The following is a 24,417-nucleotide window of genomic DNA, read 5'->3' as shown; positions in this document are numbered from 1 at the left end:
TTCGGGTCTCATTAACCTTCAAGTGGCTGGGTCTGAACTTAGGATTCTCCTGCTATTGTCTTCTGGATTGCTTGGATTATATATGTATGTCATCACACCCAGATTTCTCTAATTTTTTAATCAAAATTCATTGCATTCAGTTTCTCCTAACAGCTTCCAAAAAGTCTGAATTATCCTGGCTTTCCATATTATCGTTCCAACCTATTTGAAGATATTTTAAAGTAGACTGAGATTTTTACTTGGTATACATATGTTCTTTAGAAATTATTTACTTTTTCTTCATATTGCAATAAGGATACTGGGTCTAACTGGTGCCATCTTGGCAATGTGCTGGATGATAGGGAATTAGGTCTGACTGGCATCATCTTGGCTTCTTGGTGGATGGAGGTGAAATCCTACTACCAGAGGATGAGCATGCCTAAATTCCTAAAGGCAGGGTAGGGGACTTGAATAGTAGGTTACTGGACGTGCCATACCTGTGCCATGAAGGAGAGACTCAGAATTCTTCATCCTCTTTGAACTCTCCAGTTCCCTATGACCCTGCCCCCTGACTATGATCCAATGTAGGCCCTGACCACTTCAGCCTCCATGTTGTGCCATTCCCCATATCTCCTGACTTTCCTCAGGTCACCATGCCATCCCTTTTAAACTTTCAATTAAAGTTGATCTGGTCTATTGAGATCATTTTCTGTTCTTTCTTTGTTCAAATATCCTCATGACTAAGTTTCCTAAGAATTTTGGTCAAGACAAGAACAAATCTATAAAAACAGCAGCCTCATGCAGATTATGGACTAGTGTTTAGATAGAGTAGATTGCCAATTTATATGAGAAGGGATCTACTGGGATTTATTTTTCATGACATAGTTTGAGTGATTTAAAATGGCAACCAGTCAATAAAACCAAGTAAACTCTCAAAGGCCAATGTCCTATGGTAAAGGTGTTTGATTCAAAAGCCTCAGGCTTTCAAGTGGATTCTGAGAAAAACGCAATTAAACAAATAATTACATAAGAAAGGCGTTTATTACTTTTAGATTTTTTTCCAGTGGTTTTCTTTCCCTTCTCCATCTTCTTCCATACTGAGATTTAAACCCAGAGCCTCACACTTGCTTAGGGTTTCTCTGAGTTTGGTGGATCCTCAAATCCCTCACCTTCCCTGCCTCTGCCTTGCAAATAGTCAGGATTACTGGTGCCTGTCACCACACCTGACTATTTCATAATTTTCTATCAAAGCCTTTTCTATTCAAATGATAATTGTTTTCTGACCTAGTCCAGAAGTGATTCAATATTAATTTTTGAAATCTATTTTAAAGCATTTTGAAGGTAACCAGAGTAAGTTTATTTGAAAGTGAAAGGAACATCATAAAAGAAAGCAGGGAGACCCTCCACTGGAGAAAAGCCCCAAAGAGAAGTCTTTTAATGAATTTTGAAAAGTCTAAGTCAAGCCCCAGGGGCTCTGGGCTGTAATCCTAACTACTCAGAAAGCTGAGATCTGAGGATAGCAGTTCAAAGCCAGCCTGTACAGGAAAGTCTGTAAGAGTTGTATCTACAATTAAAGTTACTAAAAAAAAAGATGGAAGTAGAACCGTAGCTCAAGTGGTAGAATGCTAGTCTTGAGTAAAACAAGTGTTCAGAGAGCAGCTAGGCCCTGAGTTCAAGCCCTAGGATACACACACACACACACACACACACACACACACACACACACACACACACGAGTCTATTTTGTATGTAGGTAATATTTAGGGATGAACTTGTGTCTCCATATGTTTTAGAATTTCCAGTTATTTCTTTTTATTTATTTGTATTCATTCAATTTTGGTGTAAAAAGAAGAAGCTCTGTGTTTTCTGTTCTTTTCATTTGAGTACAGTGTGTTTTATGGCCTAGAACATGGTCTTCTAGAGAACATTTTATATAAACAGAGGGAGAAAAATGAATTCTACTGTTGCTTTTTGAAGCATGTGCAGTTATATTCACTCAATTCAGGGTATTGTTTTTGGAGTTCTAGACCTGAGGCCTGGCTTTTCACAGTTCCAACAGGCCAACTCCTGCCATTCTTCCCAAAAGACTAAATGGAAAAATGTGTTGTTGAAGTGAGAAAGAAATTTATTGTCAGCATAGTCACCTCAGGGAGGAAAATGGCAGTCTCCCGAATGAAGGTCTGTCTCTGAAGTACAAGCAATTTTCTTGGAATCCCATAGGGAAGGAACAAAGACAAAGCTCAAGGAGCTTGTTCTGCTGAAGACTGGGCAGGCCATTGTGTGGATGACCGCTATCTTAGCATCAGTCACATGAAGATTTGTTGGCGACAAAAAGTTGCTGCTGCCTGGGATGCAGTTTGATTTGTCGCAAGATGTTTACTGATCATACTTGTTTTTCCAGAAATCCAACATGGCCTCAGTAGAAAATGAAACAGGGAAATAACTAGTCAAAAAAAGGCAGATGGAGTAGGCTATGACAAGAACTGGGTTTTTCCTTCTGGTTTAAGATAATGACTGAAAGACTTCTAGACACCACTGCAGTAGTTTGAAGAAAGAAGATCTAAAAGGTAGCTTTGCTAATCTGTTGATTATGATGTCAGCCTTCAAGTGAGAGCATTGGTAGTTAAAGATAAATGTTCCTTAAATGGCTAAAATCTGATATCACATTTAATGTAGCAAATGGGGCATTCCAAATGAAGGCAGTTATGCCATTCACTACATCTCTTTTACATTGTGGAATCAACTAAATCCTCAATGTTTTTTGCTGACTGGATCTGCCCATTTTGATAGTTTTGAAGTTGCCAAGAGTATTTATGAATTTCCCTTCAGTTTGAACATGTTTTTCCTCATGTAGTTGGACATTTTATTGTTAAGCATATGTGAATGTTGATACGTTTTCTGTTTTTCTCTGCAAGGCTTATTTACTTCCATGTAATACACTCCAGTTCTTTCCACATTGCCACAAATGGTTAGATATTACTACCTTTTGTAGTTAAATATTCCATTAGTTATATATGTTCTATTTTCCTTTTCCATTCACTCATTTGATAGATATCTCAATTATATTTCCTGGCAATTTTGAATATTGCTATCATAAACAAGTATTTCTTTGATAAACTGATTTAATTAATTGGTGATTTCTTTGGGATGCATAGCAGTGACATTGATTAATCATATCACAGTTCTACTTTTATAAACTTTTTGTTTGTGATAAGTCCTCTTGAATTTGGAGAGGGGGCTGGGTAAAAAATTTATAATCGTCTTTCCTCCATTTCCTGAGGAGCTGGGATTACAAATATGCTTTCTCATGCCTGACTACAGTTAAAGAAAGAAATCAACGTTCACCCAGGAATCCTTGTCATGGGTCTGAAAATCTGAAACATGAACCTCTATGAAATAAGTGGAAATATAGTTAGGATTTCTAATAAACTTCTCTTCTTTATAGAAAAGACCAATTCCACTATTCTAGAATGTAATGTTCCAATTTCCAGAAGAAATTTATTTATATTATGTGGCTTTTTCTAAAAAATATATATATATATATATATATATATATATATGATCCTAGGGAATTAAATAACTTTAGATGACATCTAGTATTTCTAACTTTTGCACATTTGATTGGCAGAGTCAACACTTCACCAATCTGAATGCCCAAATAAAACCATTTCACAAGACTTTCCATTCTTCAATCTGACACATGAGCAGTCATGATTTAATCCATAGATGTTATATAAGGTTCAAGAAACAAATCTTATTCTGGCTCAGTTAATATCAAATGGCTTGACCTTAAGAGGGCTAAGACTGTTTTCACAAAGTAGATAATTTTTCAGGCTTCCATCATGTTCTTACAGGGCATAAACTTGTCTGTTTATCCTCTGCATTCTGCCTTTCAAATAGGATCATACCAGGCTACCCTCCTGCATAACATTTTAAGAGCTTTCTGAAAAAATTATTCAGATGCATTCCACAGACCTTTTAAGGCATATATGTGGGAGAATGAGCTCTGGAATCATGATAAACTATTCAGACACAAGTCTGGCTGTATTTATTTATGCTTCAAGACAGTTTTCTCATTAGCAAATCTGAAGACAAATCCTTAATTTTTATTTAGTAGCATAGCTTCAAAATACATGAAGTGGGCCATTAAATTAAAATCAGTAGTATCAGTCATAGGCAATTTAACTCACATTTGTCAAAAAAGAATATCAAAATAATATGATCAGTAATTTTAACTATGTACAAATAGAATGCAGTCTTTTATTAAATAACTCAATAATTTTTGCTGCATGTTTTAGCATAAAGGACCTTGGTTAGAATCCAAATTCCTTCTGGAATGTGTCCTTTGACAGCCTAGACAAGGAGCCTCAACATGTCTCCAACAAGGAGAACAGTAGAGTTGATCTCAGCCAAATCTGCTGCTCCAGAAGGTGGTCTCACTTCCAGATTGGCATACTCCCAGAATTCCTTAAGTTAATCCTTTTTCTAGATCTAATAATAAACTTTGAACAAAATCAGGATGTAAGGATTGTCTCACTATGCAACCTCCATGGAGTTTGTCAGCAAGAGAAGATCTTTATATGAAATCAACTGCTGTCTTTTGTTACCAAGTTTCCCTCAGCTTGAGGAAAATGAAAATTCCTTTCTGTACTCTAGGCCCTTGACTTTTCATAAGCATTTACTTTAGAAAATTTATGTAAATCTTTTCTCTGTCCTTTGAAGTTGCAACTCCCCTCACAGCCTCTTCCAAGGTTTTCTACCCAGCAATATATTTCTCTACTACTGAAGAGCCTTGTCTTGGAAGGGAATGATTAAAGAAGGGTTCCTGCGGCTCATGCCTGTAATCATAGCTACTCAAGAGGCTAAGATTTGAGGGTCACAGTTTGAAAGCCAACCTGGGCAGGAAAATCTGTGAGACTCCCCACTAAACTACTACACACAAAAAAAGAACCAAAAATGGAACTGTGACTCAAGTGGTAGAGCACTAGCCTGGAGCAAAGGAAGCTCAGGGACAGCACCCAGGTAAGGAATAATGGGGTGAGAGCACTATGAAGGGCCTTACAATTTGCACATTTACCTCCTATCATGATGATAGGAGACAGTTTACATTTGGGTAAGGCCAATTAGTATAAATAGATAGTATAAAATTGTTCCTAATTTACTGTTCAGCTATGTAAGTTCTCTGACTGATCCAAGTATAAAACCACATTAAGTAAGATTGAGATCTCTAAGCTCAAAAGTTTTATTGAGTCATAATTTTTCTGTGTCAGCTGAGAAAGATCCTGGATGAGTTCTGTAGGTTGCTAAAGTGTCTGTTGAATTTAGAGCAGTTTTATCAAAAAACTTGAGTTGGGAAGGCATATGTTGTTGACACTGAACCTTCAGCGACTATAGCTAAAACAGACAGGATAATCTAAAGTGAAGAGACCTGGGGATTGGGAACATGTGTAAGGAGAATTGCTTATTGCTTTTGAACTGTTTTTGAGTGCCTAGGAGCTGCCTAGCTGGGGATTTTGCTAAGGATTGTAACATACATTCAGAAAATGTGAAATAGTTTGTGGCTTCTGTTGGTGATGGTAATTCAGACCAAAAAGGGTAACTTAAGATAGCCTTTTTCCATCCTCATCCCTTTGCAACTAAACTTAACAACATCACAGCTTCCCTCCCCCCAATTTTTCAATATCCAGGCTTTGTCTCTGCCCTCCACCTATTGCTGGCAGTAATGTCAGAATAAAATCATATTTCTCCTGACCAGAAATCTAATGCAAGGTATTTTTTTAGCACGTTTGATTATAATGTCCTTTAAATTGTTCTCTTCTAGCCTTTGATTTCTTGCAATGTATTAAAACAAAGTACTGGAAATATATGACTTCCCTTTCCCATTTTACTAAAACTTTCCTAGCAGATGACTGGATCTAAGATACTGTATGCCATATTCTGCTGAAAGTGTTCAAGTCTTGTATTCAGACAAAACATATTTTCTCCAAGGAACCAATAGCTAATTACCAGTTAGTTGCCTTTAAAATCATACCAAATGCACAGAAATGGAAGGTCAAAGGGTGAACAAATGCAGCAATGATACTCACTGGACACTAGGTTGAACGTGAACTATACAACTTGAAGGTGAGGATGGGAGGGAAATACTGGGAGAGACAGCTAGGAGAGGGATGACATTGTCCAAAAAGAAATGTGCTCTTTACCTGACTTATGTAACTATAACCCCTCTATACATCACCTTTATAATCACAATAAAAATTTTAAAAATCATGCTAGTAAGGTGATATTGATCAGGATAGACTGTACTCTTCAACTGCTTTGTTAAGTGGCAACACCTTGTAAAACCACTTAAGATAATTTTGAAAAATTATACCAAGATACAGGCATGATGATTCACACCTGCCATCCATGTACTTAAGAGATAAAGGTAAAAGGATCCAGAGCTTGAGTCTAGCCAGGTTACATAGTGAATTCCACGGAAGTAGGAGCTACATAGGGAGAATCTGTCTCTTAAGAAAAGAAAAAAGGAAAAGATTTTGCCATGAAGAAAATACATATTTATTGTTTTTCTGCCAGCAGAAAATATCATGCATTTTTTATTTTGATTTTTGCATAGGCTAAGAGGAAGGACTCTGAGGCCAACCTCTATATTTCTATATGGAAATACAAATTCTTGAGTAGTCTGAGTCATACTTTAAAGGAGGAGCCTAGACAGCACAGAACTGAAACGAAAATCTCCCAGTCCATCTTGGATCCAACTGTGGTGCTATGGAAGATTTTCTGGAACTTAATTCGGGGTGCATAAAGGTGACAAGAAGTCCAGAGGGAAATCCTGGGTAGAATTCACTGAGATTTTTGAAGTGAGGTTTCTCCTTCCTCTGTTATCTTGAGGCCTTTGAGAACATTCCAGTAGCCACCTTTATTCCCCAAATACAATCATCTTTGAATCTGCTGTCTTCAGCCATGGTGAAGTTTGAGAGAAATTTAACTCCTTGTCCAGTTTTTCCACATCACGTAGTTAATACCTACCTGGTAGATTAAACAGGTTGCTTGGAAATGAAGTGATGTGCATAGGTCTTTCCTTGTGCTTGTAGCTCATGCCAGCATCAGGATGCAGAATCCAACTCTCTTGGTCTGGTCTTCTTCTTGATATACCATGCTGTGGGTCTCCTAGTGCACTCAGGAGTTTGGAGTGCCAAGGAGTAGGAGCTGGATGGGAAGGAATGTACAACTTCTTGCCAGAGATGGGAAGTAGGAACTTCTGGGAAGCCATTCTTCTTAGGATATATGTTATGGTGTCCATTTAGAAGGCCTGAAATGGGAATTAAAAGAAACACATGATTCATTTTTGAGACTTTCTTTGAGAACTGAACATAGTAGAAATTTTGTTGTTGTTGTTGGTTGTGGGGCTGGCTTCAACTCAGGGCCTGGGTACTGTCCCTGAGTGTTTTCACTCAAGACTAGTGTTCTACCACTTTGAGCCCAAGCACCATTTATGATTTTCTGGTTGGTTAGTTTGAGATAAGAATCTCACAGACTTTCCTGTCTGGGCTGGCTACAAATCATGATTCTCAGATCTCAGCCTCCTGAATAGCTAGGATTGCAGGCATGAGCCACTGGCACCTGGCTTTGGTAGAAATTTTTATACTTCACTTGGGGAAATGTGTCCTCTATGATAAATAAGAGTTCAGGCTCAGATGAGGCTTAATGGTAATCCACATAATTAGCATGCCCAAGGACCTTAGTCCCATGCCTAGCATCCCAAAAATGTATTAAGAAAGAAATAGTTAATGTTTGCAGCAGCAGCAGCAGCAACAGCAGCCAAACAAGAGCCATGTGGCTTAAGATTTTGTCATTGCTAAAACATGGAACCAACCTAGATGCCCCTCAGGAGACAAGTGGATCAGGAAAATGTGGTACATATACACAATGGAATTCTATGCCTCCATCAGAAGGAATGACACTGCCCCATTCGTAAGAAAATGGAAGCACTTGGAAAAAATCATACTAAGTAAAGTGACCCAGACCCAAAGAAACATAAACACAATGGTGTCCCTCATAGGTAATAGCTAGCATAGGAATAGGCTAGTCATGGTAGAAGAACAAAAGACCCCGATAGCTACACCCTTCTTATGACCACATAAGAAGATGCCAAGTGAAATGAACTCCATGTTACAGAAACAAGAGTTATACCACTGTTGTAATTATTCTCAACATGCCATGTGAACTCGTACTACTTTTTTTCTCTTTTTCCTTGTCTGTTTGTTTGACTGAGTAGTTTGTTTAGTTTTGTTTCTCTTGTAGTCCCTTCCTGTGGCTGTACCCTCGCTACCACTGTATTACATCCGAGTACCCTGGATATTGTCTATACGGGTAATAGAACTGGGGAAGAGAGAGGGAATACCAAAATAGAGAGACAAAGAACAAAAAGACAAACCATTCAAAAAGCAACACATAGAAACTATTTGGTGCAAACCAACTGCACAACTCTTGGGGGAAGAGGGAAAGGGGGAGGGGGAAGGGGGGAAACGAAGGAGGAGGTAACAAGTAGAACAAGAAATGTACTCACTGCCTTTCATATGAATCTGTAACCCCTCTGTATCACACTTTGACAATAAAGAAAAAAAAGATTTCTGGCCTTCTCACCAGAGGCAAGGTTCCTGGAGAGTTAACCCCTTACTCCCCAATAATTATAACAATTTCTTTTAGTCATAAAATATATTCTTTTGTAGCTAAATTTTATATTCATATATATATTTAAATATTGATGGAGAATAATCACAAAAGAACGTATAATCCATGTTCCACACCTTATGCTGAATTTCAGTCACTTATGCCACTACCAATACATATTTCTATAAATAAATATTTCCCTTGCTATTCTCCAGAACAGTTAATCTCAAAACTTTCCTCTGTTCCTCAAATCCTGTGTTCACATGTTCAGTGAAAATTTCTAAACATTACTCCAGAAAAAGAGAAAAAAAATGGGCAGAAATGTCTTTGTCTTTTTCTTCAGATGACCAGATAAATTGTATTTCCACCTATCATTTTTCTTTTTCTCTAATGTCAGGTAAAGCATGGCATACTGCTTCATGGTTAAGCCCTCCAAAGTGCTTCACAGATCATCTAAGTCCTGTAGTGATCTCACACTATCATTTTTATTTTATATATGCCTCATTTCTTTATTCATCCATCTATCCACATGGAGAGCTTTCCCATTTTGTGAATAGTGCTGGAATGAACAAAAGAGCACTACAATCTTATTGAGATTCTTATTTCAATTTTTTTTAATACTCAATGGGATTACTAAGTCCTATAGAAGGACTAATTTTGTTATGGAAAATACAATTATTTACCATAGTAGCTGCACCATTTTATATCTCCTGAGTAAATCTATATCTTGGTCATTCTTTATTTTTAAATAATAGCTACCCTGAAAAGTATGATATTTCATTGTAAGTTTGATTCACACTTTTTTCTGTTGATTAGTGATACTGGGCTCCTTCTGAGATATCTGCTTGTCATTTCCATGTGAGAGTAGTTACAGAGACATAAATACTCCAAAATACATAAAGAACTTCAACTTATGAGCAAAAAATGAAAAAAAAACAAATAAACAATTTTTAATTTAAAAAATGGACACAGACCCATAATACTGGATATTCAGGATCTGGATGATTTTGGTTTCAAGACATCACAGCAAAAAGTGAGCTGGAGGCATGACTCAAGTGGTCTAACACAAGCCAAGGAAGCTTGAAGCCCTGAATTCAAACACCAGAACTGGTTTAAAAAAAATCAAGAAGGTCAACAGTTTGGGGATCAGATCCTTGGAATGTAATCAGTAAGAATAGCTCCTCCTCCATCCAGGTGCCCCCTCCAAAAAAAAAAAAAGAAAAAAAGAAAAAGAATAGCTCTTCCATCTCTCAGTCTTTAAGGGAGGGTGAGATCCTATTTCCAGGAAATCACTTCTCATCTAAAAAGATAGGAAAACTCTTTTTTCATTTGACATAAGCTAGTCAGCTAACATAGAATTCCACCATAATAGTCATACAGATCTTATATGAATGACGTGTAACAAATGATGCGGTCAATTCTTCTTATTTGAAGTTTTGTTATTATATACAATATGTATGTAATGTGTTATTTTTGCTTCATTGTGTTTGAAAGGATAAAGTTTCTTCCCAGGTTTTCTTTCTTTGGCAAGTTCTTTCAGAGATTTTATATGATTCACATAGTGTCCTTATTTTCATCATTAATTAAAATAAACGTTTTTATAACATCTTTGTAGAAAGACTTTTTCAAAGTGTCAGGAGATTTTGTTTTTAACTTTATTTCTCCTCAAAAGCAAAACCACCTTGGTAAGAATGGCAATCAGGGTATAAAATACTCATGCCTTCCTAATTTCTCCCTACACTTCTATATGACAGATCCTCCTCAGAATTCACTTTGGAATAAAAATAACTGTCTCTTATAACCATCTATCAAATGAGTGACAACAAAAAATTTATATCACAAGGATTAAATGATTTTTAAAATTCTCTGAGTGTTAAGGATAGTGTCTGACACATAATATTTATTTGTTATGTCACATTATGGTAAAGCATTGCATCTAAAAAGAGGCTATAAGTAACTAGTTCACATAAATTTACCAAGTACAAAAAGTGCTTTGGGTTTATCTACAGTAGGGGATATTGAAGATTAGCTTCCTTATTTCTCTTGGGCCTTGATCAGACTTCTTACCTAATTCCTTTTTCTTTCCTCCCATGGCCTCTGGCATATTGACGGTATAGTCAAGTGGAACAATACAAACAAAACTTTTTCCGTGGCTCTGCCTCTTAATGTGACAGAGGCCAACTGCTTTACATTTTAGTCACAGGACTGCACAACTGTGACCTTGAAATCTTCTGGAAATTATTAAGAATGATGAGAGTCATCTATTCCCAGGAACTTGGCCTTTCTACTTGCAGAGATTAAATGAGAAAGAAAGCTGGTAGGAAGGAAAGCTACTGGCTTGAGAATCAGGTCTTCTTTTAACAGAAAAGGTATCCTGATTCTAATTTCAGGTGCATTATATAGATGAATTTGATAAAAGAAATCTCCTTTGAAGATGAAATCTCTGGAGATTGGGGATGGCAAACTAAGTAAGGCTGAAAGTCCAATTTGAGGGAGGATAAGTTGGGAAAATGAAGCCTGGTGAAGGCAACTCAGAAACAATGTAGTTAAAAACACAAGCACATATACAAGGGGAGGGGAACAACAAAATGGTGAGACAAAGGACCAATACAACAGCTATACTCACAAGACAATATGTTGGAAATGAACTTCACAACTTGGGGAGAGGAAAGGAGGAAAAGAAAGTGGGAGAAAAACAAAAGAGGAGGTAACAATGTTCACATGAAATGTACTCACTACCTTACATATGCACCTGTAAGCCTTCTGTACATCACCTTGACAATAAAACTAAATTTAAAATATAACCAGAAGCACTATCTTTGCTTCTAAGGGAGACCACAAGATACCTTCCTTATCTCAAAGGTAAGCATCTGGTTTATGGCAGGATGTATTCTTATCTGGAAGAAATGCCCAGAACATTCTGGAACTCAAGGGTAACACCAGGAGCAAAGATAAAACACCTATGTTGTATAACTTTGAAGTATATTTACCATATAAATATCCCTGACAGCCAGAGTTGTGAACATACAACTTTGAGGAAACACACACACACTTTCTGTTAAAGTGTGCCCTCTATCTGCTTGTCTGTGTATCTGTCTACTTCCCTGCTTATACTTTTACTCAATAAAGCTCCACCAAAGTTTCTTACCATATGATTTGTCCAGAAGCTTTTATTCTGTGACCAAGGTCAAAGACCCTATGTGAAGAGTACCTAATTTTAAATGGAAACTTTACAAACCTTTGCCTACATCAGGTGATCCTACTCACCAATGTATCTGAGTAATGCATAAGACCATCCAGTTGAACTAAGTGGGCAGTGCAATATTGCTACTACTTCATAACCTCTTTTCTACTGGTGACAGAGTGCAGTAGATTAATGCCTGGTGCTTGTTGCAGCACTATCTAGGGGAATCATTGCTTTCTGGGAGATAACTACAGACTTGAAGAAGCATACATGAGACTTCTTCAGTATGTCTGAGGAACTATCTCACCTAGCCCTGCCTTTCATGGTGGTGAGTAAATTTCCCTACTCTGCATTTGTCAGACAGGTGTCCATCTTGTCAGCACTGAGCTGTTTCCATAACTAGCTCAATCTCTTGTGATTGCTTCAAAGATAATAGAGGGCTGGATTGAGAAAATTAATGTATAAGTTTTTGAAAAGATAGTTAAATGTGCAGAACAAGGGAACTGGTTGAGAGCCTCTATACTCAATGATTCAGCCAAAGGGGATGTAAAACAAGACATCTAGAAGGGTGGTCTACAAAATACTTATCCCACCTAAAAGAACTAAGGGTATTTTGTTTCTAAAGTCACTGTACTTAGTTGAATCCAGAAATCTTTGGTAAATTTTATAATTATTTTATATTTCATATAAGAAAACCCAAAGAAAATTAATCTTCTTATTCTATCATTGAAAAGATAAATTTTGAGTGCAAACACACTAAAATGTGGGGAGTTGTATACTCTAGAATCTTCTTGCTGAGGTGAAATCCCAACACCTTGCCAGCAAATAAAATCTAATAATTTACTTGAAATATATAACTCTGTATCACTCCCTCACAAGTTATCCTAGCATTTTGAGGTAATAAACTTGAGTTAAAGTGTGTACAAAGGATGAACAAGTTTAGTAGAAGCAGTGATGCTCTGATCACTGCTGGAAACCATGGATAGCCCTGAAAACCATGATTACCAATTCTACAGGGCCTGGATCCCTGGCATTTTTGTTTTGCATAAGGCTGACATCTGCTGGAAAATAACAGCAAAGCAAACCTTTGTGTTTTAGCACAAATCAAACTCTTGGCAAGGCAACTTAGTTGTAGGTGGATGATACATTGCCCGTTTCTACTTAAACACAGTGAGTTTATGAGTTGATTTCTTTTTCTGTATTCCATGCTGGAGTTTGGGTGAGTTTAAGAATAGGGATTTACTCTCCAGGAATCTCCAGTGCATGCAGCATAAAGCCCTATGGTTGAATCTGATTTTCTTATTTTCTGTCATAGACCATTTATAAAAATGACCACAACAACCACATACTTTTGAACGCTGACACTTTGCCTCATGAATAAAAAGCAGAGCTGGTTTTCCATCCTTTTGAATTTACATTAGTTCTGCTATTGACCATGATCAATGCTATATAAAAGAGGGACTCTTGTATAACTTTTCAAAGCATCATTGCATCTCATGTTTATGCTGAATTTATATGTAAGGAAGACAGCCAGAGCACTGAAGAATCACACATGGATAAACACCCACCTGATGCTTAGTATCAAGATTACAGACACATAGGTGTCTGAGACTTGGTCTTCATGGGCAGGTCCCCTGGCCTGGAACTCTTGATTCCTGTCCCTTGCCTCTTGAATGCCGGGATTACAGGTATGCACCACTATCCCTGGGATGGCTGAGGCTACCTTAAAGCTTCCAATCCAACCACGAGCCAAATGAAGCATCACAAATGAATCTTAAGCTCAATAAGCAAAGCAAAGGACCAATCAGCTCAGAAAATTGCTTTTTTTCAGGGATTGCATTTTGAGTGTTGGTTCTGTAGTAAGTGAAAGTTTCAGAAGAAGCAGAATCCTGGGAAGGATCCCAGGAAATGATCACTTTAAAAAAACTTTTTGCAAATTGAGAACTACTGATGTGTGTGTGTGTGTGTGTGTGTGTGTGTGTGTATGCACACCAGTCCTAGGGCTTGAGCTCAGGGCCTGACCACTGTCCTTGATCTTCTTTTACTCAAGGCTAGTGCTCTACCACTTGAGCCACAGATCTACTGGTTTTTGTTTGTTTGTTGGTGGTTAGTTGAAGATAAGAGTCTAACTGACTTTCTTGCACTGGCTGGCTTTGAAGCACTATCATGAAACCCAGCTTCCTAAGCAGTAGGGATTACTGGCTTTGACTTATTTTGTGTCTAAGATGTCTTTTTGTAAAATGCAGTGCCACTTGCAAAACTATTATTGCTATTTCAGTATTATGCTTCCTTCACATATTCTTTCACAAATTGTCTTCCAGAGTGACTGTACTATTTCATATTTCCACCAGGAATGAGAGTTCCTATTTTTTCACATCCTCCCTAGCAGCTCAGCTAGTGCTAAAATTGCTCCAGATTTTGGCCATTATATCAGATGTAAAGGGCTTTTTCTTGTTATTTTAATTTGCATTTCCCAGATGGCATATAATGTAAAGAGTGTTGCCACATCCTTATGTGCCATCTGTTTATCTTTTAGGAGATGTCTGTGAAGATTGCTATCCAGTTTTTGAATCAAGCTGTTTGTGTTCTTATTGGTGACTTTAAAGAATTCTTTGTGTGTTTTTGACAGTGGCCAACCATGGAAAGCTTGTTTGACAAATACTTTCTCCCATCTTCTGCTTGTCTTTTTCCTTCCCTAACACAACAAGTAGATAATAGCATTGGTGTGGAGAGGCCAAAGATCAAGAACAGCCACTTTGCACAAGAACAAAGTTGGAGGACTGACCTGACTCAAACATATGATAGTGACCCAGACAAGGTAGATTTGTTAACAAAATAGAAAATCAACAGGAAAAAGATCAAAAGCTCAGAAACATACATATGAATTCTGACATAGGAGCAAAGGCTACTATAGAAAATAGTCTTTTCAATGAATACTAAATTACTGGATAACATAGGCAGAAAAAAAATCGGTATACAGTCTACACTCATTATAAAAAATTAACTCCGAGTGGATTCCACATGTAAGTATGAAATGCAAGACTTTAAAACTTGCCAAATATAATATAAAGGCAAGCTTGGATGATGTCAATACATTGGTGAGTTTTCAAATGTGATTGATCCTTATTGCCATATACACCATGATTTGCTGGGGTTACCATTGGAATTACACTGAATTTGTAAATGATTTGGAAAGAACTAACATTGAATCTTTGCTTTAGCATAGACTATTTCTGCATTTTTAGTACTTCTTTGATTTGTTTTATATTAATATTCCTCACCTAGATCATATCAATATTTCATTACACTCTTACTTATATCACTTGAAAGTATGTACTGATGTAATAACGAGTTCAATTTTCAAATTCCACCTATATATTGCTGATATATAAGAAACAATTGACTTTAGTATATTAATTTTTGTAGCCTGCACTCATGAATAATTAATACTATCAGGTTTTTTTCCTGTTTATACATAGATTTGTACATAGACAAATTTATTTCTGGGAGAATCCTGGAAGATGATGGAAGAGCAACAGCGCCCTAGCTGAGCTCTCTCCAACAGTGCAGAAGGCACAGCAAAAATAGCGAGCAGCTATCGGCAGCACAGATCAGCCAAATGGGAGAAAAAACTTCCTGAGACAGATAAATGGTCCCATCTAGAAGCCCAATTCCCAGCCTGAAAAAGAGCTGAATTCCATACCCAGCTCTGCCCAGAAAGCCTCCCTTCCCAGGAGGGAGGAAACTCCCCAAGGCAAGAGACTCTCAACCCAGTAAACCAGGCCAGAGATGCCCCACCCTGCTGAGTCCTCAGCCTATTCAAAGCCAGGCGTTAAAGGCAGAGGCCCCACAGCAGACAGAAGGAGCCACAACAGCCAAGAACACTTGCGTCCCCACCTACAGAGCATGCCCAAGTCTTACCTGCAAGCTGTGGGAATCACAGAGACCCAGGATTGCACCAACAGGGGAGGAGGGTCAGAACAGATCCACCCCTGCAAACTGAAGGCACGTCAAACCAGCCAAGTGGCAGAATAGACTGCAGACCATCACAAGGAAACCAGAGACTGTAGAAAGCCCACCCAAACAAGGAAGACTTTTTTTTGTTGTTTGTTTGTTTTCTCTCAAAAGTTTTTTAAGCTTTCATTTTAAATTTTTTTCCCTTATGTTTTCATTTCTGAAACATCATTGGTTTGTTGTGGTCTCCCATTTTCACTTGTTGGTTCTATCATTTTTTTTGTGTGTTGTTGTTGTTGTTGATCTTTTTTGTTTTTTCTTTTTTCTTTTTCTGGTTTTTGTTTTCCTTTTTAGTTTATTTTTTTTAAATAACTTTTCTCGGTTATGTGCATCTGTCTTCCAGTATTCTCTCTTTATTTCTAGCTATGTACTCTCCTTCTTTAAAAATTACTTTCCCGGGGCTGGGGATATGGCCTAGTGGCAAGAGCGCTTGCCTCGTATACTTGAAGCCCTGGGTTCGATTCCCCAGCACCACATATACAGAAAATGGCCAGAAGTGGCGCTGTGACTCAAGTGGCAGAGTGCTAGCCTTGAGCAAAAAGAAGCCAGGGACAGTGCTCAGGCCCTGAGTCCAAGACCCAGGACTGGCAAAAAAAAAATTACTTTCCCATGAATAACATCTCCATTCTTTACTGCTAACTCTCCACTGTCTTATCATTTTAACCTTGTTCTTTCTACTGACTCTACTCTCCTCCGCATTTCCACGTCACTGAAACTAAACCCAAATCATCACCCCCCCCCATACATTTTACTCTAGTTCCTTTATTACATCTAACTTACCCTCCTGACTTACTACTAGGTCCTCCAGATCCCATTGATTCCTGGTTATTGGACAGAGGGTAACCCGCTTAATTAGAGTGAAACAAAGGGGTTCAGAGAGAAAGCCAGTCCAAAAGGAACTTAATATAAGAATAAGAATTGCTCATAGGTTTGTAACAATAAATAAGTAACTACTGAATACAGGGCTCAGGATTGGTTGTTATATTGAAACTGCATTCTTTAGGAACACCAAAATTAATTTTATACACAAGTATAAAAGGTATGTGTAAATACACATAACTGTTCACATAACTGTGAACTTCTAAGATTTACACAACAGTGTTTGGTAAGGTCTGCTTTGGGTCTTAAACGGTGCTCACAGGTGCTGGTAGGCTGGCATTCCCAATCCAAACGAGCAGAAGGAACACAAGAAAGATGGCAAACAATAAAGTCTTATCCCCCACTCAAAACAAGCATGAAGCAGAGCAGTCAATCAAAGACAGAGAAGAGAACCCCCAAAATGCTCTACAAAGTCTACTGATAAACATGATAAATGAAAAGTTTGAATCTCTTCAGTCAACTATTCTAGAGCATGAGGAGGCAAAACAAAAATTAATGCAGAATTTCATGGCATCCACAAATAGCAAGATAAATGAACGTCAAGAGTCAAATGAGAGGGACAAGGTAACAAACAGTACAAGAAATGTATCCAATGTCTAACGTATGAAACTGTAACCTCTCTGTACATCAGTTTGATAATAAAAACTTAAAAAAAAAGAGTCAAATGAAAAGATAGCTACCCAGCTTAAAGATTTGAGAGACAACACTCAAAACCAAAGTAATGAAGTTAATGAAGTAAAGAAGTCCATACAGGACCTAAGAAATGACATGGAAATCATCAGGAAAGACCAGTCAGAAGGAAAAGAGATTCGAAATCAAGTAGCTAGCCTACAGTCCCGACTAACTGAAGCAGAGGATCAAATCTCAGGAGCTGAAAATTCCCTAGAATCTATGGAGAAAGATCAAAAAACAATGCAAATCCAGTCCAATCAACAAAACAGATCACTACAGGAGATTCAAGACACGATCAGAAAGCCCAATTTAAGAGTAATAGGTATTAAGGAAAACTTGGAGAAAGAAGTTAATGGGATAGGCAACCTATTTAACAGAATATTAGCTGAGAACTTCCCAAATATCCAGAAGAAAAGGCCTATACAGATACAAGAAGCACTTGGAACCCCAAACTGACCAGACCAGAATAAACATCTCACTGACACATAGTGATCAAAACAGGATCAGTAGAGTACAAGGAAAGAACCCTTAACGCTGTTAGGGAGAAGAAAACAATCACACATAAAGGAAAAGCAATCAGAATTCCCCCAGACTTCTCAGCAGAGACCATGAAAGCAAGGAGAGCCTGGAATGAGGTATACCAAACACTAAATAAAAATGACTACCAAACAAGAATAGTGTACGCAGCTAAACTCTCATTCATAGCTGAAGGTCAAATAAAAGTCTTCCATAGTAAGGAAAAACTGAAACAATATATCTCCACCAAACCAGCTTTGCAAAAATACAGACAGAGAAATGAACCCTAAACAGTAAACATCAGAACAAGAAATAGGGAGACTCAGCTTTTAACAAGATAGTGACAATGAAAGGAACAAACAATCATCTCTCAATCCTACCTCTCAACCTTAATGGACTTAATTCTCCAATGAAATGACATAGGCTCATAAGTTGGATCAAAAATCAAGATCCATCTTTCTGCTGCCTCCAAGAGACACATCTATCCAGCAAAAGTAAGCATCTTCTAAAAGTGAAAGGCTGGAATCAAATCTATAAAGCAAATGGCCCCCATAAGCAGGCTGGAGTTGCAATCCTAGTATCAAACAAAATTGACATCAAATTAAAAAAGGTAAGAAGAGACAAAGAAGGTTACTACATACTAGTAAAGGGATTTCTCCCACAGGAAGATATAACCATCCTAAATATCTACACACCAAATGCAGGAGCACCCAACTTCATCAAACAAACATTACTGACTCTAAAAACACTCATAGACCCAAACAAATTGATAGTTGGGGACTTTAACACTCCATTATCACCTCTGGACAGATCAACAAGCCAATAACTGAACAAAGAAACCACAGAACTAAATAACTGCATAGACCAACTAGACTTAATGGACATCTAAAGAATATTCGACCCAGCAAGGACAGAATACACATTCTTCACCGAAGCACATGGAACATTCTCCAAAATAGATCACATCTTAAGGCACAAAGAAAATCTGTACAAAATCAGAAGTATCAAAACCATTCCCTGCATTCTCTCAGACCACAATGGAATAAAATTAGAACTCAACTCAAACAGCCACCACAGAGAATCCTACAACTCATGGAGACTAAACAACACACTGCTGAACCATCAGAGGGTCATTGAAGAAATTAAAACGGAAATTCAAATGTTTATGGAACTCAACCAAGATGAGGACACAAAGTACCAGCTCCTTTGGAACACAGCAAAGGCAGTACTCAGAGGAAAATTTATATCTCTGAAAGCACACACCAACAAACTGGAGAAACAGCAATTCAGTAATTTAAGGAAGCACCTTAATTTTCTGGAGAGAGAACAGCAAGCCAAACCCCAAGTCAATAGACGGAAGCAAATAATTAAAATCAAATCAGAATTAAATCAATTAGAGATGAAAAAAACCATCGAAAGAATCAACAAAACAAGGAGTTGGTTCTTTGAAAAAATCAACAAGATAGACAGACCTCTAGGAAACCTGACAAAAAAACGAAGGCAGCACACTCAAATAAACAAGATAAGAGAAGAAACAGGTAATATCACCACAGAAATAACCGAAATTCAGAAAATAATAAGGGACTATTTTGCAAACCTTTATGCCAACAAATTTGAGAACTTGGAAGAAATGGATGATTTCCTAGAAAAAATTCATATCCCCAAACTTAACCATGAAGATTTCAAACTTCTAAACAGACCCATATCCAGTATTGAAATAGAAATGGCAATAAATGATCTCCCATCCAAGAAAAGCCCAGGTCCAGACAGATTCACTGCAGAATTCTACAAGGCCTTCAAAACAGAACTCACACCAAAACTTCTTAAACTCTTCAAAGAGTTCTCTTGAAAGAGAATGTTCACTACCAGACACATTCTATGAAGCCAGCATAACCCTCATCCCAAAACCAGGCAGGGACTCATCACGGAAAGAAGACTATAGACCGATTTCCCTCATGAACATAGACGCAAAAATTCTCAACAAAATTCTGGCCAATCGACTTCAACAGGTCATCAAAAAAATCATACACCACGATCAAAGCAGATTCATCCCAAGGATGCAAAGTTAGTTTAATATACGCAAGTCAATTAATGTAATCCACTACATCAACCAGAGCAAGGTAAAGAAACACATGGTTTTTATCTCTGGGTGCGGAAAAAGCATTCTACAAATCCAGCACCCATTTATGCTAAAAGCGCTGGAAAAACTGGGATTCCAGGGAACATTCCTGAATATAATCAAGGCAGTTTATGACAAACCAACAGCAAGCATAACTCTAAATGGGGAAAAACTAAAGCCATTCCCTTTAAAATCAGGAAAAAGGCAGGGATGTCCACTGTCTCCCCTGCTCTTCAACATAGTACTAGAATTTCTAGCCAGAGCAATTAGGCAAGAAGAAAATATAAAGGGGATCCAAATAAGAAAAGATGAAGTTATATTTTCTCTCTTCACAGTTGTCATGATCCTATACCTAAAGAATCCCATAGACTCTACCCCCCAGCTTCTAGAGCTGATCCAAAATCTTGGCAAAGTTGCAGGATAGAAAATAAAACTTCAAAAATCAACGGCCTTTCTCTATGCTAACGACCTGAAGACCAAGGCAGAAATCAGGAAAGCAACTCCTTTGGCAATAGCCACCAAAAACATAAAATACCTGGGAATAACCTTAACCAAAGACGTGAAAGACCTCTTTGATGAGAACTTTAAAAGCTTGAAAAAACTAAATTAAGTCAGAACAAAGGAAATGGAAAAACCTCCCATTCTCCTGGATTGGGAGGATTAATATAATCAAAATGGCAATATTGCCAAAGGCTATCTACAAATTCAATGCAATACCCACTAATATCCCAACACCATTTTTTAATGAAATAGAGGAAGCAATCCAGAAATTCATATGGAACAATAAAAGACCAAGAATAGCAAAAACAATCCTAAGCAGAAAGAACAGTGCTGGAGGAATTACAATACCCTACTTCAAGCTGTATTATAAAGCTATAGTAATAAAAACAGCTTGGTATTGGCACCGGAACAGACCTGAAGACCAATGGAACAGAATTGAAAACCCAGAAATGAACCCACAGAACTATGCCTACTTAATCTTTGATAAAGGAGCTAAAACAATAGTTTGGAAGAAAGATAGCCTCTTTAACAAATGGTGCTGGAAAACCTGGTTCAACACATGCAAGAAACTAAAACTAGATCCTTATTTATCACCCTGCACCAAAATCAATTCCAAATGGATTAAAGACCTCGAAATCAAAACAGACACCCTGAAAACTCTAAAGGAAGGAGTAGCAGAAACACTTCGGCTCCTTGGCGCAGGACAGAACTTCCTTACCAAAGACCCCAAAAGGCTACAAATCAAAGAAAGTTTGGACAAATGGGACTGCATCAAACTGCAGAGCTTCTGCAGGGCAAAGGACATAGCTTGCAAGATAAACAGAAAGCCCACAAGCTGGGAGAAGATCTTTACCGGCCATACAACGGACAAAGGCCTCATATCTAAAATATGTGCAGAACTGAAAAAATTACCTTCCTCCAAAACAAAACCGCAAAGAACCGATAGCCTCCTCAAAAAGTGGGCTAAAGACTTACAAAGAGACTTCTCTGATGAGGAAATCAGAGTGGCCAAGAGACATATGAAAAAGCACTCTACATCACTGGCCATAATAGAAATGCAAATCAAACCAACATTGAGATTCCAACTCACCCCAGTAAGAATGTCATATATCAACAAAACTAACAATAACAATTGTTGGAGGGGATGTGCCCAAAAGGGAACCCTACTTCATTGTTGGTGGGAATGTAAACTGGTTCAGTCACTCTGGCAAGCAGTATGGAGATTCCTCAGAAGGCTAAATATAGAATTCCCCTATGACCCAGCAGCCCCACTTTTGGGTATCTATCCAAAAGACCACAAACAAAATCACAGTAAAGCCACCAGCACAACAATGTTCATTGCAGCACAATTTGTCATAGCTAGAATCTGGAACCAACCCAGATGCCCCTCAGTAGACGAATGGATCAGGAAAATGTGGTACATATACACAATGGAATTTTATGTTGCTATCAGAAAGAATGACATTGCCCCATTTGTAAGGAAATGGAAGGACTTGGAAAAATTTTTACTAAGTGAAGTGAGCCAGACCCAAAGAAACATGGACTCTATGGTCTCCCTTATTGGGAATAATTAGTACAGGTTTAGGCAAGTTACAGCAGAGGATCTCAAGAGCCCAATAGCTTATACCCTTATGATCACATAAGATGATGCTAAGTGAAATGAACTCCATGTTATGGAAACGATTGTTATATCACAGTTGTAACTACTTTCAACGTCCCATGTGTATCTGTAACTTCTATTATTGGTGATGTTCTTGTATCACCTTCCTGTGGTTGTACCTACACTATCTCTGTAATCTTATCTGAGTATATTGGAAACCATGTATACTGGCATTAGAACTAGGAAATTGAAAGGGAATGCCAAAATTGAGAGACACAGGGTAAAAAAAGACAAACAACTACAAAAACAATACTTGCAAAACTGTTTGGTGTAAGTGAACTGAACACCTCATGGGGGGAAAGGGAAAGGGGGAGGTGGGAGGGTGGGTATGAGGGACGAGGTAACAAACAGTACAAGTAATATATCCAATGCCTAATGTATGAAACTGTAACCTCTCTGTACATCAGTTTGATAATAAAAATTTGAGAAAAAGAAAAAAAGGGGGATTAAATTGTTGATTACAAAAAATTAAATGCAGAAAGTACAAGCTAAAATATATACATTAAAGATTATACTAAACAAAAAATTATTTCTGCTTTCCTAATATATAGTTTACATATTCTTTTCTTGTCTTTGTGCATTAATTAGCACTTCTAACATGATGTTGAAAGGTAGTACTTGGCTAGGAACTGGTGCCTCACGCTTGTTATCCTGGCTATTCAGGAAGCTGAGATCTGAGGATCACAAAAGCTCTGTCTCTCACAACAGACAACATGAAGCCTCCAGCAATTTATTAGTTATGGTGAAGGTTTTTCTACTTTAGCACTGGTTCTAGGAGGTTTTAGCTCTGATAAGTAGTGAATCTCTATACTCTTCTATCAAGTTTCTTTAGTTTGGGAGACAATGGCTTGCCCTGAGAAATTAGATCTATTTTAATCCTTCCTTCCTTCCTTCCTTCCTTCCTTCCTTCCTTCCTTCCTTCCTTCCTTCCATCTTTCCTTCCTTCTTTCCTTCCTTTGTTTCTCTGCCTCTCTCTCTCTTTCTCTCTGTCTCTCTCTTTTCTTGACAGGATACTTCTATGTACCACAGGCTGACTTCAAACCTCTAACCCACTTGCCTCAGATTCCTGGGTAACTTGAGTTATAGATGCATAGCACCATGCCTAGTTCAACATCTTTTTTTTTTCTTTTTTGGCCAGTCCTGGGGCTTGAACTCAGAGCCTTAGGCTTCTTTTTGCTCAAGGCTAGCACTCTGTCACTTGAGCCACAGCACCACTTTTGGCCATTTTCTATATATGTGGTGCTAAGGAATCGAACCCAGGGCTTCATGTATACAAGGCAAGCACTCTTGCCACTAGGTCATATTCCCAGCCCCAAGTTCAACATCTTCAACTTTCTAAACTACCAATAACATATGATCATCTTCTGATACTTACTTCTCTTGTGAGTCACTAAGTGTAGAGATACTATCTGTCTACCCAGGGTAGCAGAATGAGTAAAAGAAAAGAAATAATTAAGATAAAAATAACAGAGATTTAGAATGAAAAGAACTAGAAGGAAAGGTCTTTGTGTGTTTTGGTGATTTTAGAGTATTAACCAATAAAGAAAGGTCAAATTTAGGAAGTACAGTAGAGACTACTAAGATCCCCCAAATGAAGAGATAAGAACATATTTACTAAACAAGATGTGTTTACTTGATTAAGGAAAGATTTCAATTCTTGCTGTTCTGGGAAAAAAGTCCCTGATACCATTGCTTTTGTGGTCCTAGAAGTAATTAAAAGCAGAGGAGAGTTACTTTGTTTAATGAATTTCTTGTCAGACAACTGTTCAAAGGTGAGGGCTGGGAATATGTTCCAGTGGTAGAGTTCTTGCCTTACATGCATGAAGGCCTGGGTTCGAATCCTCAGGACCACATATATAGAAAAAGCCAGAAATGTTGCTGTGGCTCAAGTGGTAGAGTGCTAGCTTTGAGCAAAAAGAATCCAGGGCCATTGCTCTGGCCCTGATTCCAAGCCCCAGGGACTGGCAAAAAAAGTATATTCCTCAGATTTGAGCTCTCAAGTGAACTATATAACATAAAGGTCTGATAGAATTGTTATTGATTATTTCAGGTGGTGGTGTGCACCTGGAATCCCAGCTACAGTGAGGGCATCAGTAAGTGGAATGCAGGCCAAGGCCAGACACTGGCAGAATATGAAGCCCTATCTAAAATAGGTCTGGTTCAGAAAATATAGCACTTGGAGTCTGGCTCAAGTAATAGAGCACCTGTTTAACAAGAAAATGC

The 24,417-nt window shown here is 37.9% G+C and overlaps 1 protein-coding gene across 3 annotated transcripts in view; it reads right to left on the bottom strand.

Moving 5' to 3' along the window:
- Positions 1-6,553: 6,553 nt before the first annotated feature.
- Positions 6,554-24,417, bottom strand: part of Tespa1 (thymocyte expressed, positive selection associated 1) — a 32,997-nt gene continuing 15,133 nt past the window's right edge. For 2 of the 3 annotated variants that reach the window (XM_048362637.1, XM_048362656.1), the window contains exon 10: positions 6,554-7,288. In XM_048362637.1, the coding sequence (XP_048218594.1) occupies positions 7,083-7,288 (206 nt within the window). In that variant the 3' untranslated portion in view covers positions 6,554-7,082. The remainder of the gene's footprint in view (positions 7,289-24,417) is intronic. The other variant, XM_048362646.1, reaches the window with a different exon arrangement.

This window comes from Perognathus longimembris, chromosome 1, assembly GCF_023159225.1.
Source record: "Perognathus longimembris pacificus isolate PPM17 chromosome 1, ASM2315922v1, whole genome shotgun sequence".
NCBI classification, from domain to species: Eukaryota; Metazoa; Chordata; class Mammalia; order Rodentia; family Heteromyidae; genus Perognathus; species Perognathus longimembris.
Note: the sequence above shows the minus strand (reverse complement) of the source record. Positions and strands in the feature narration are given on the sequence as shown.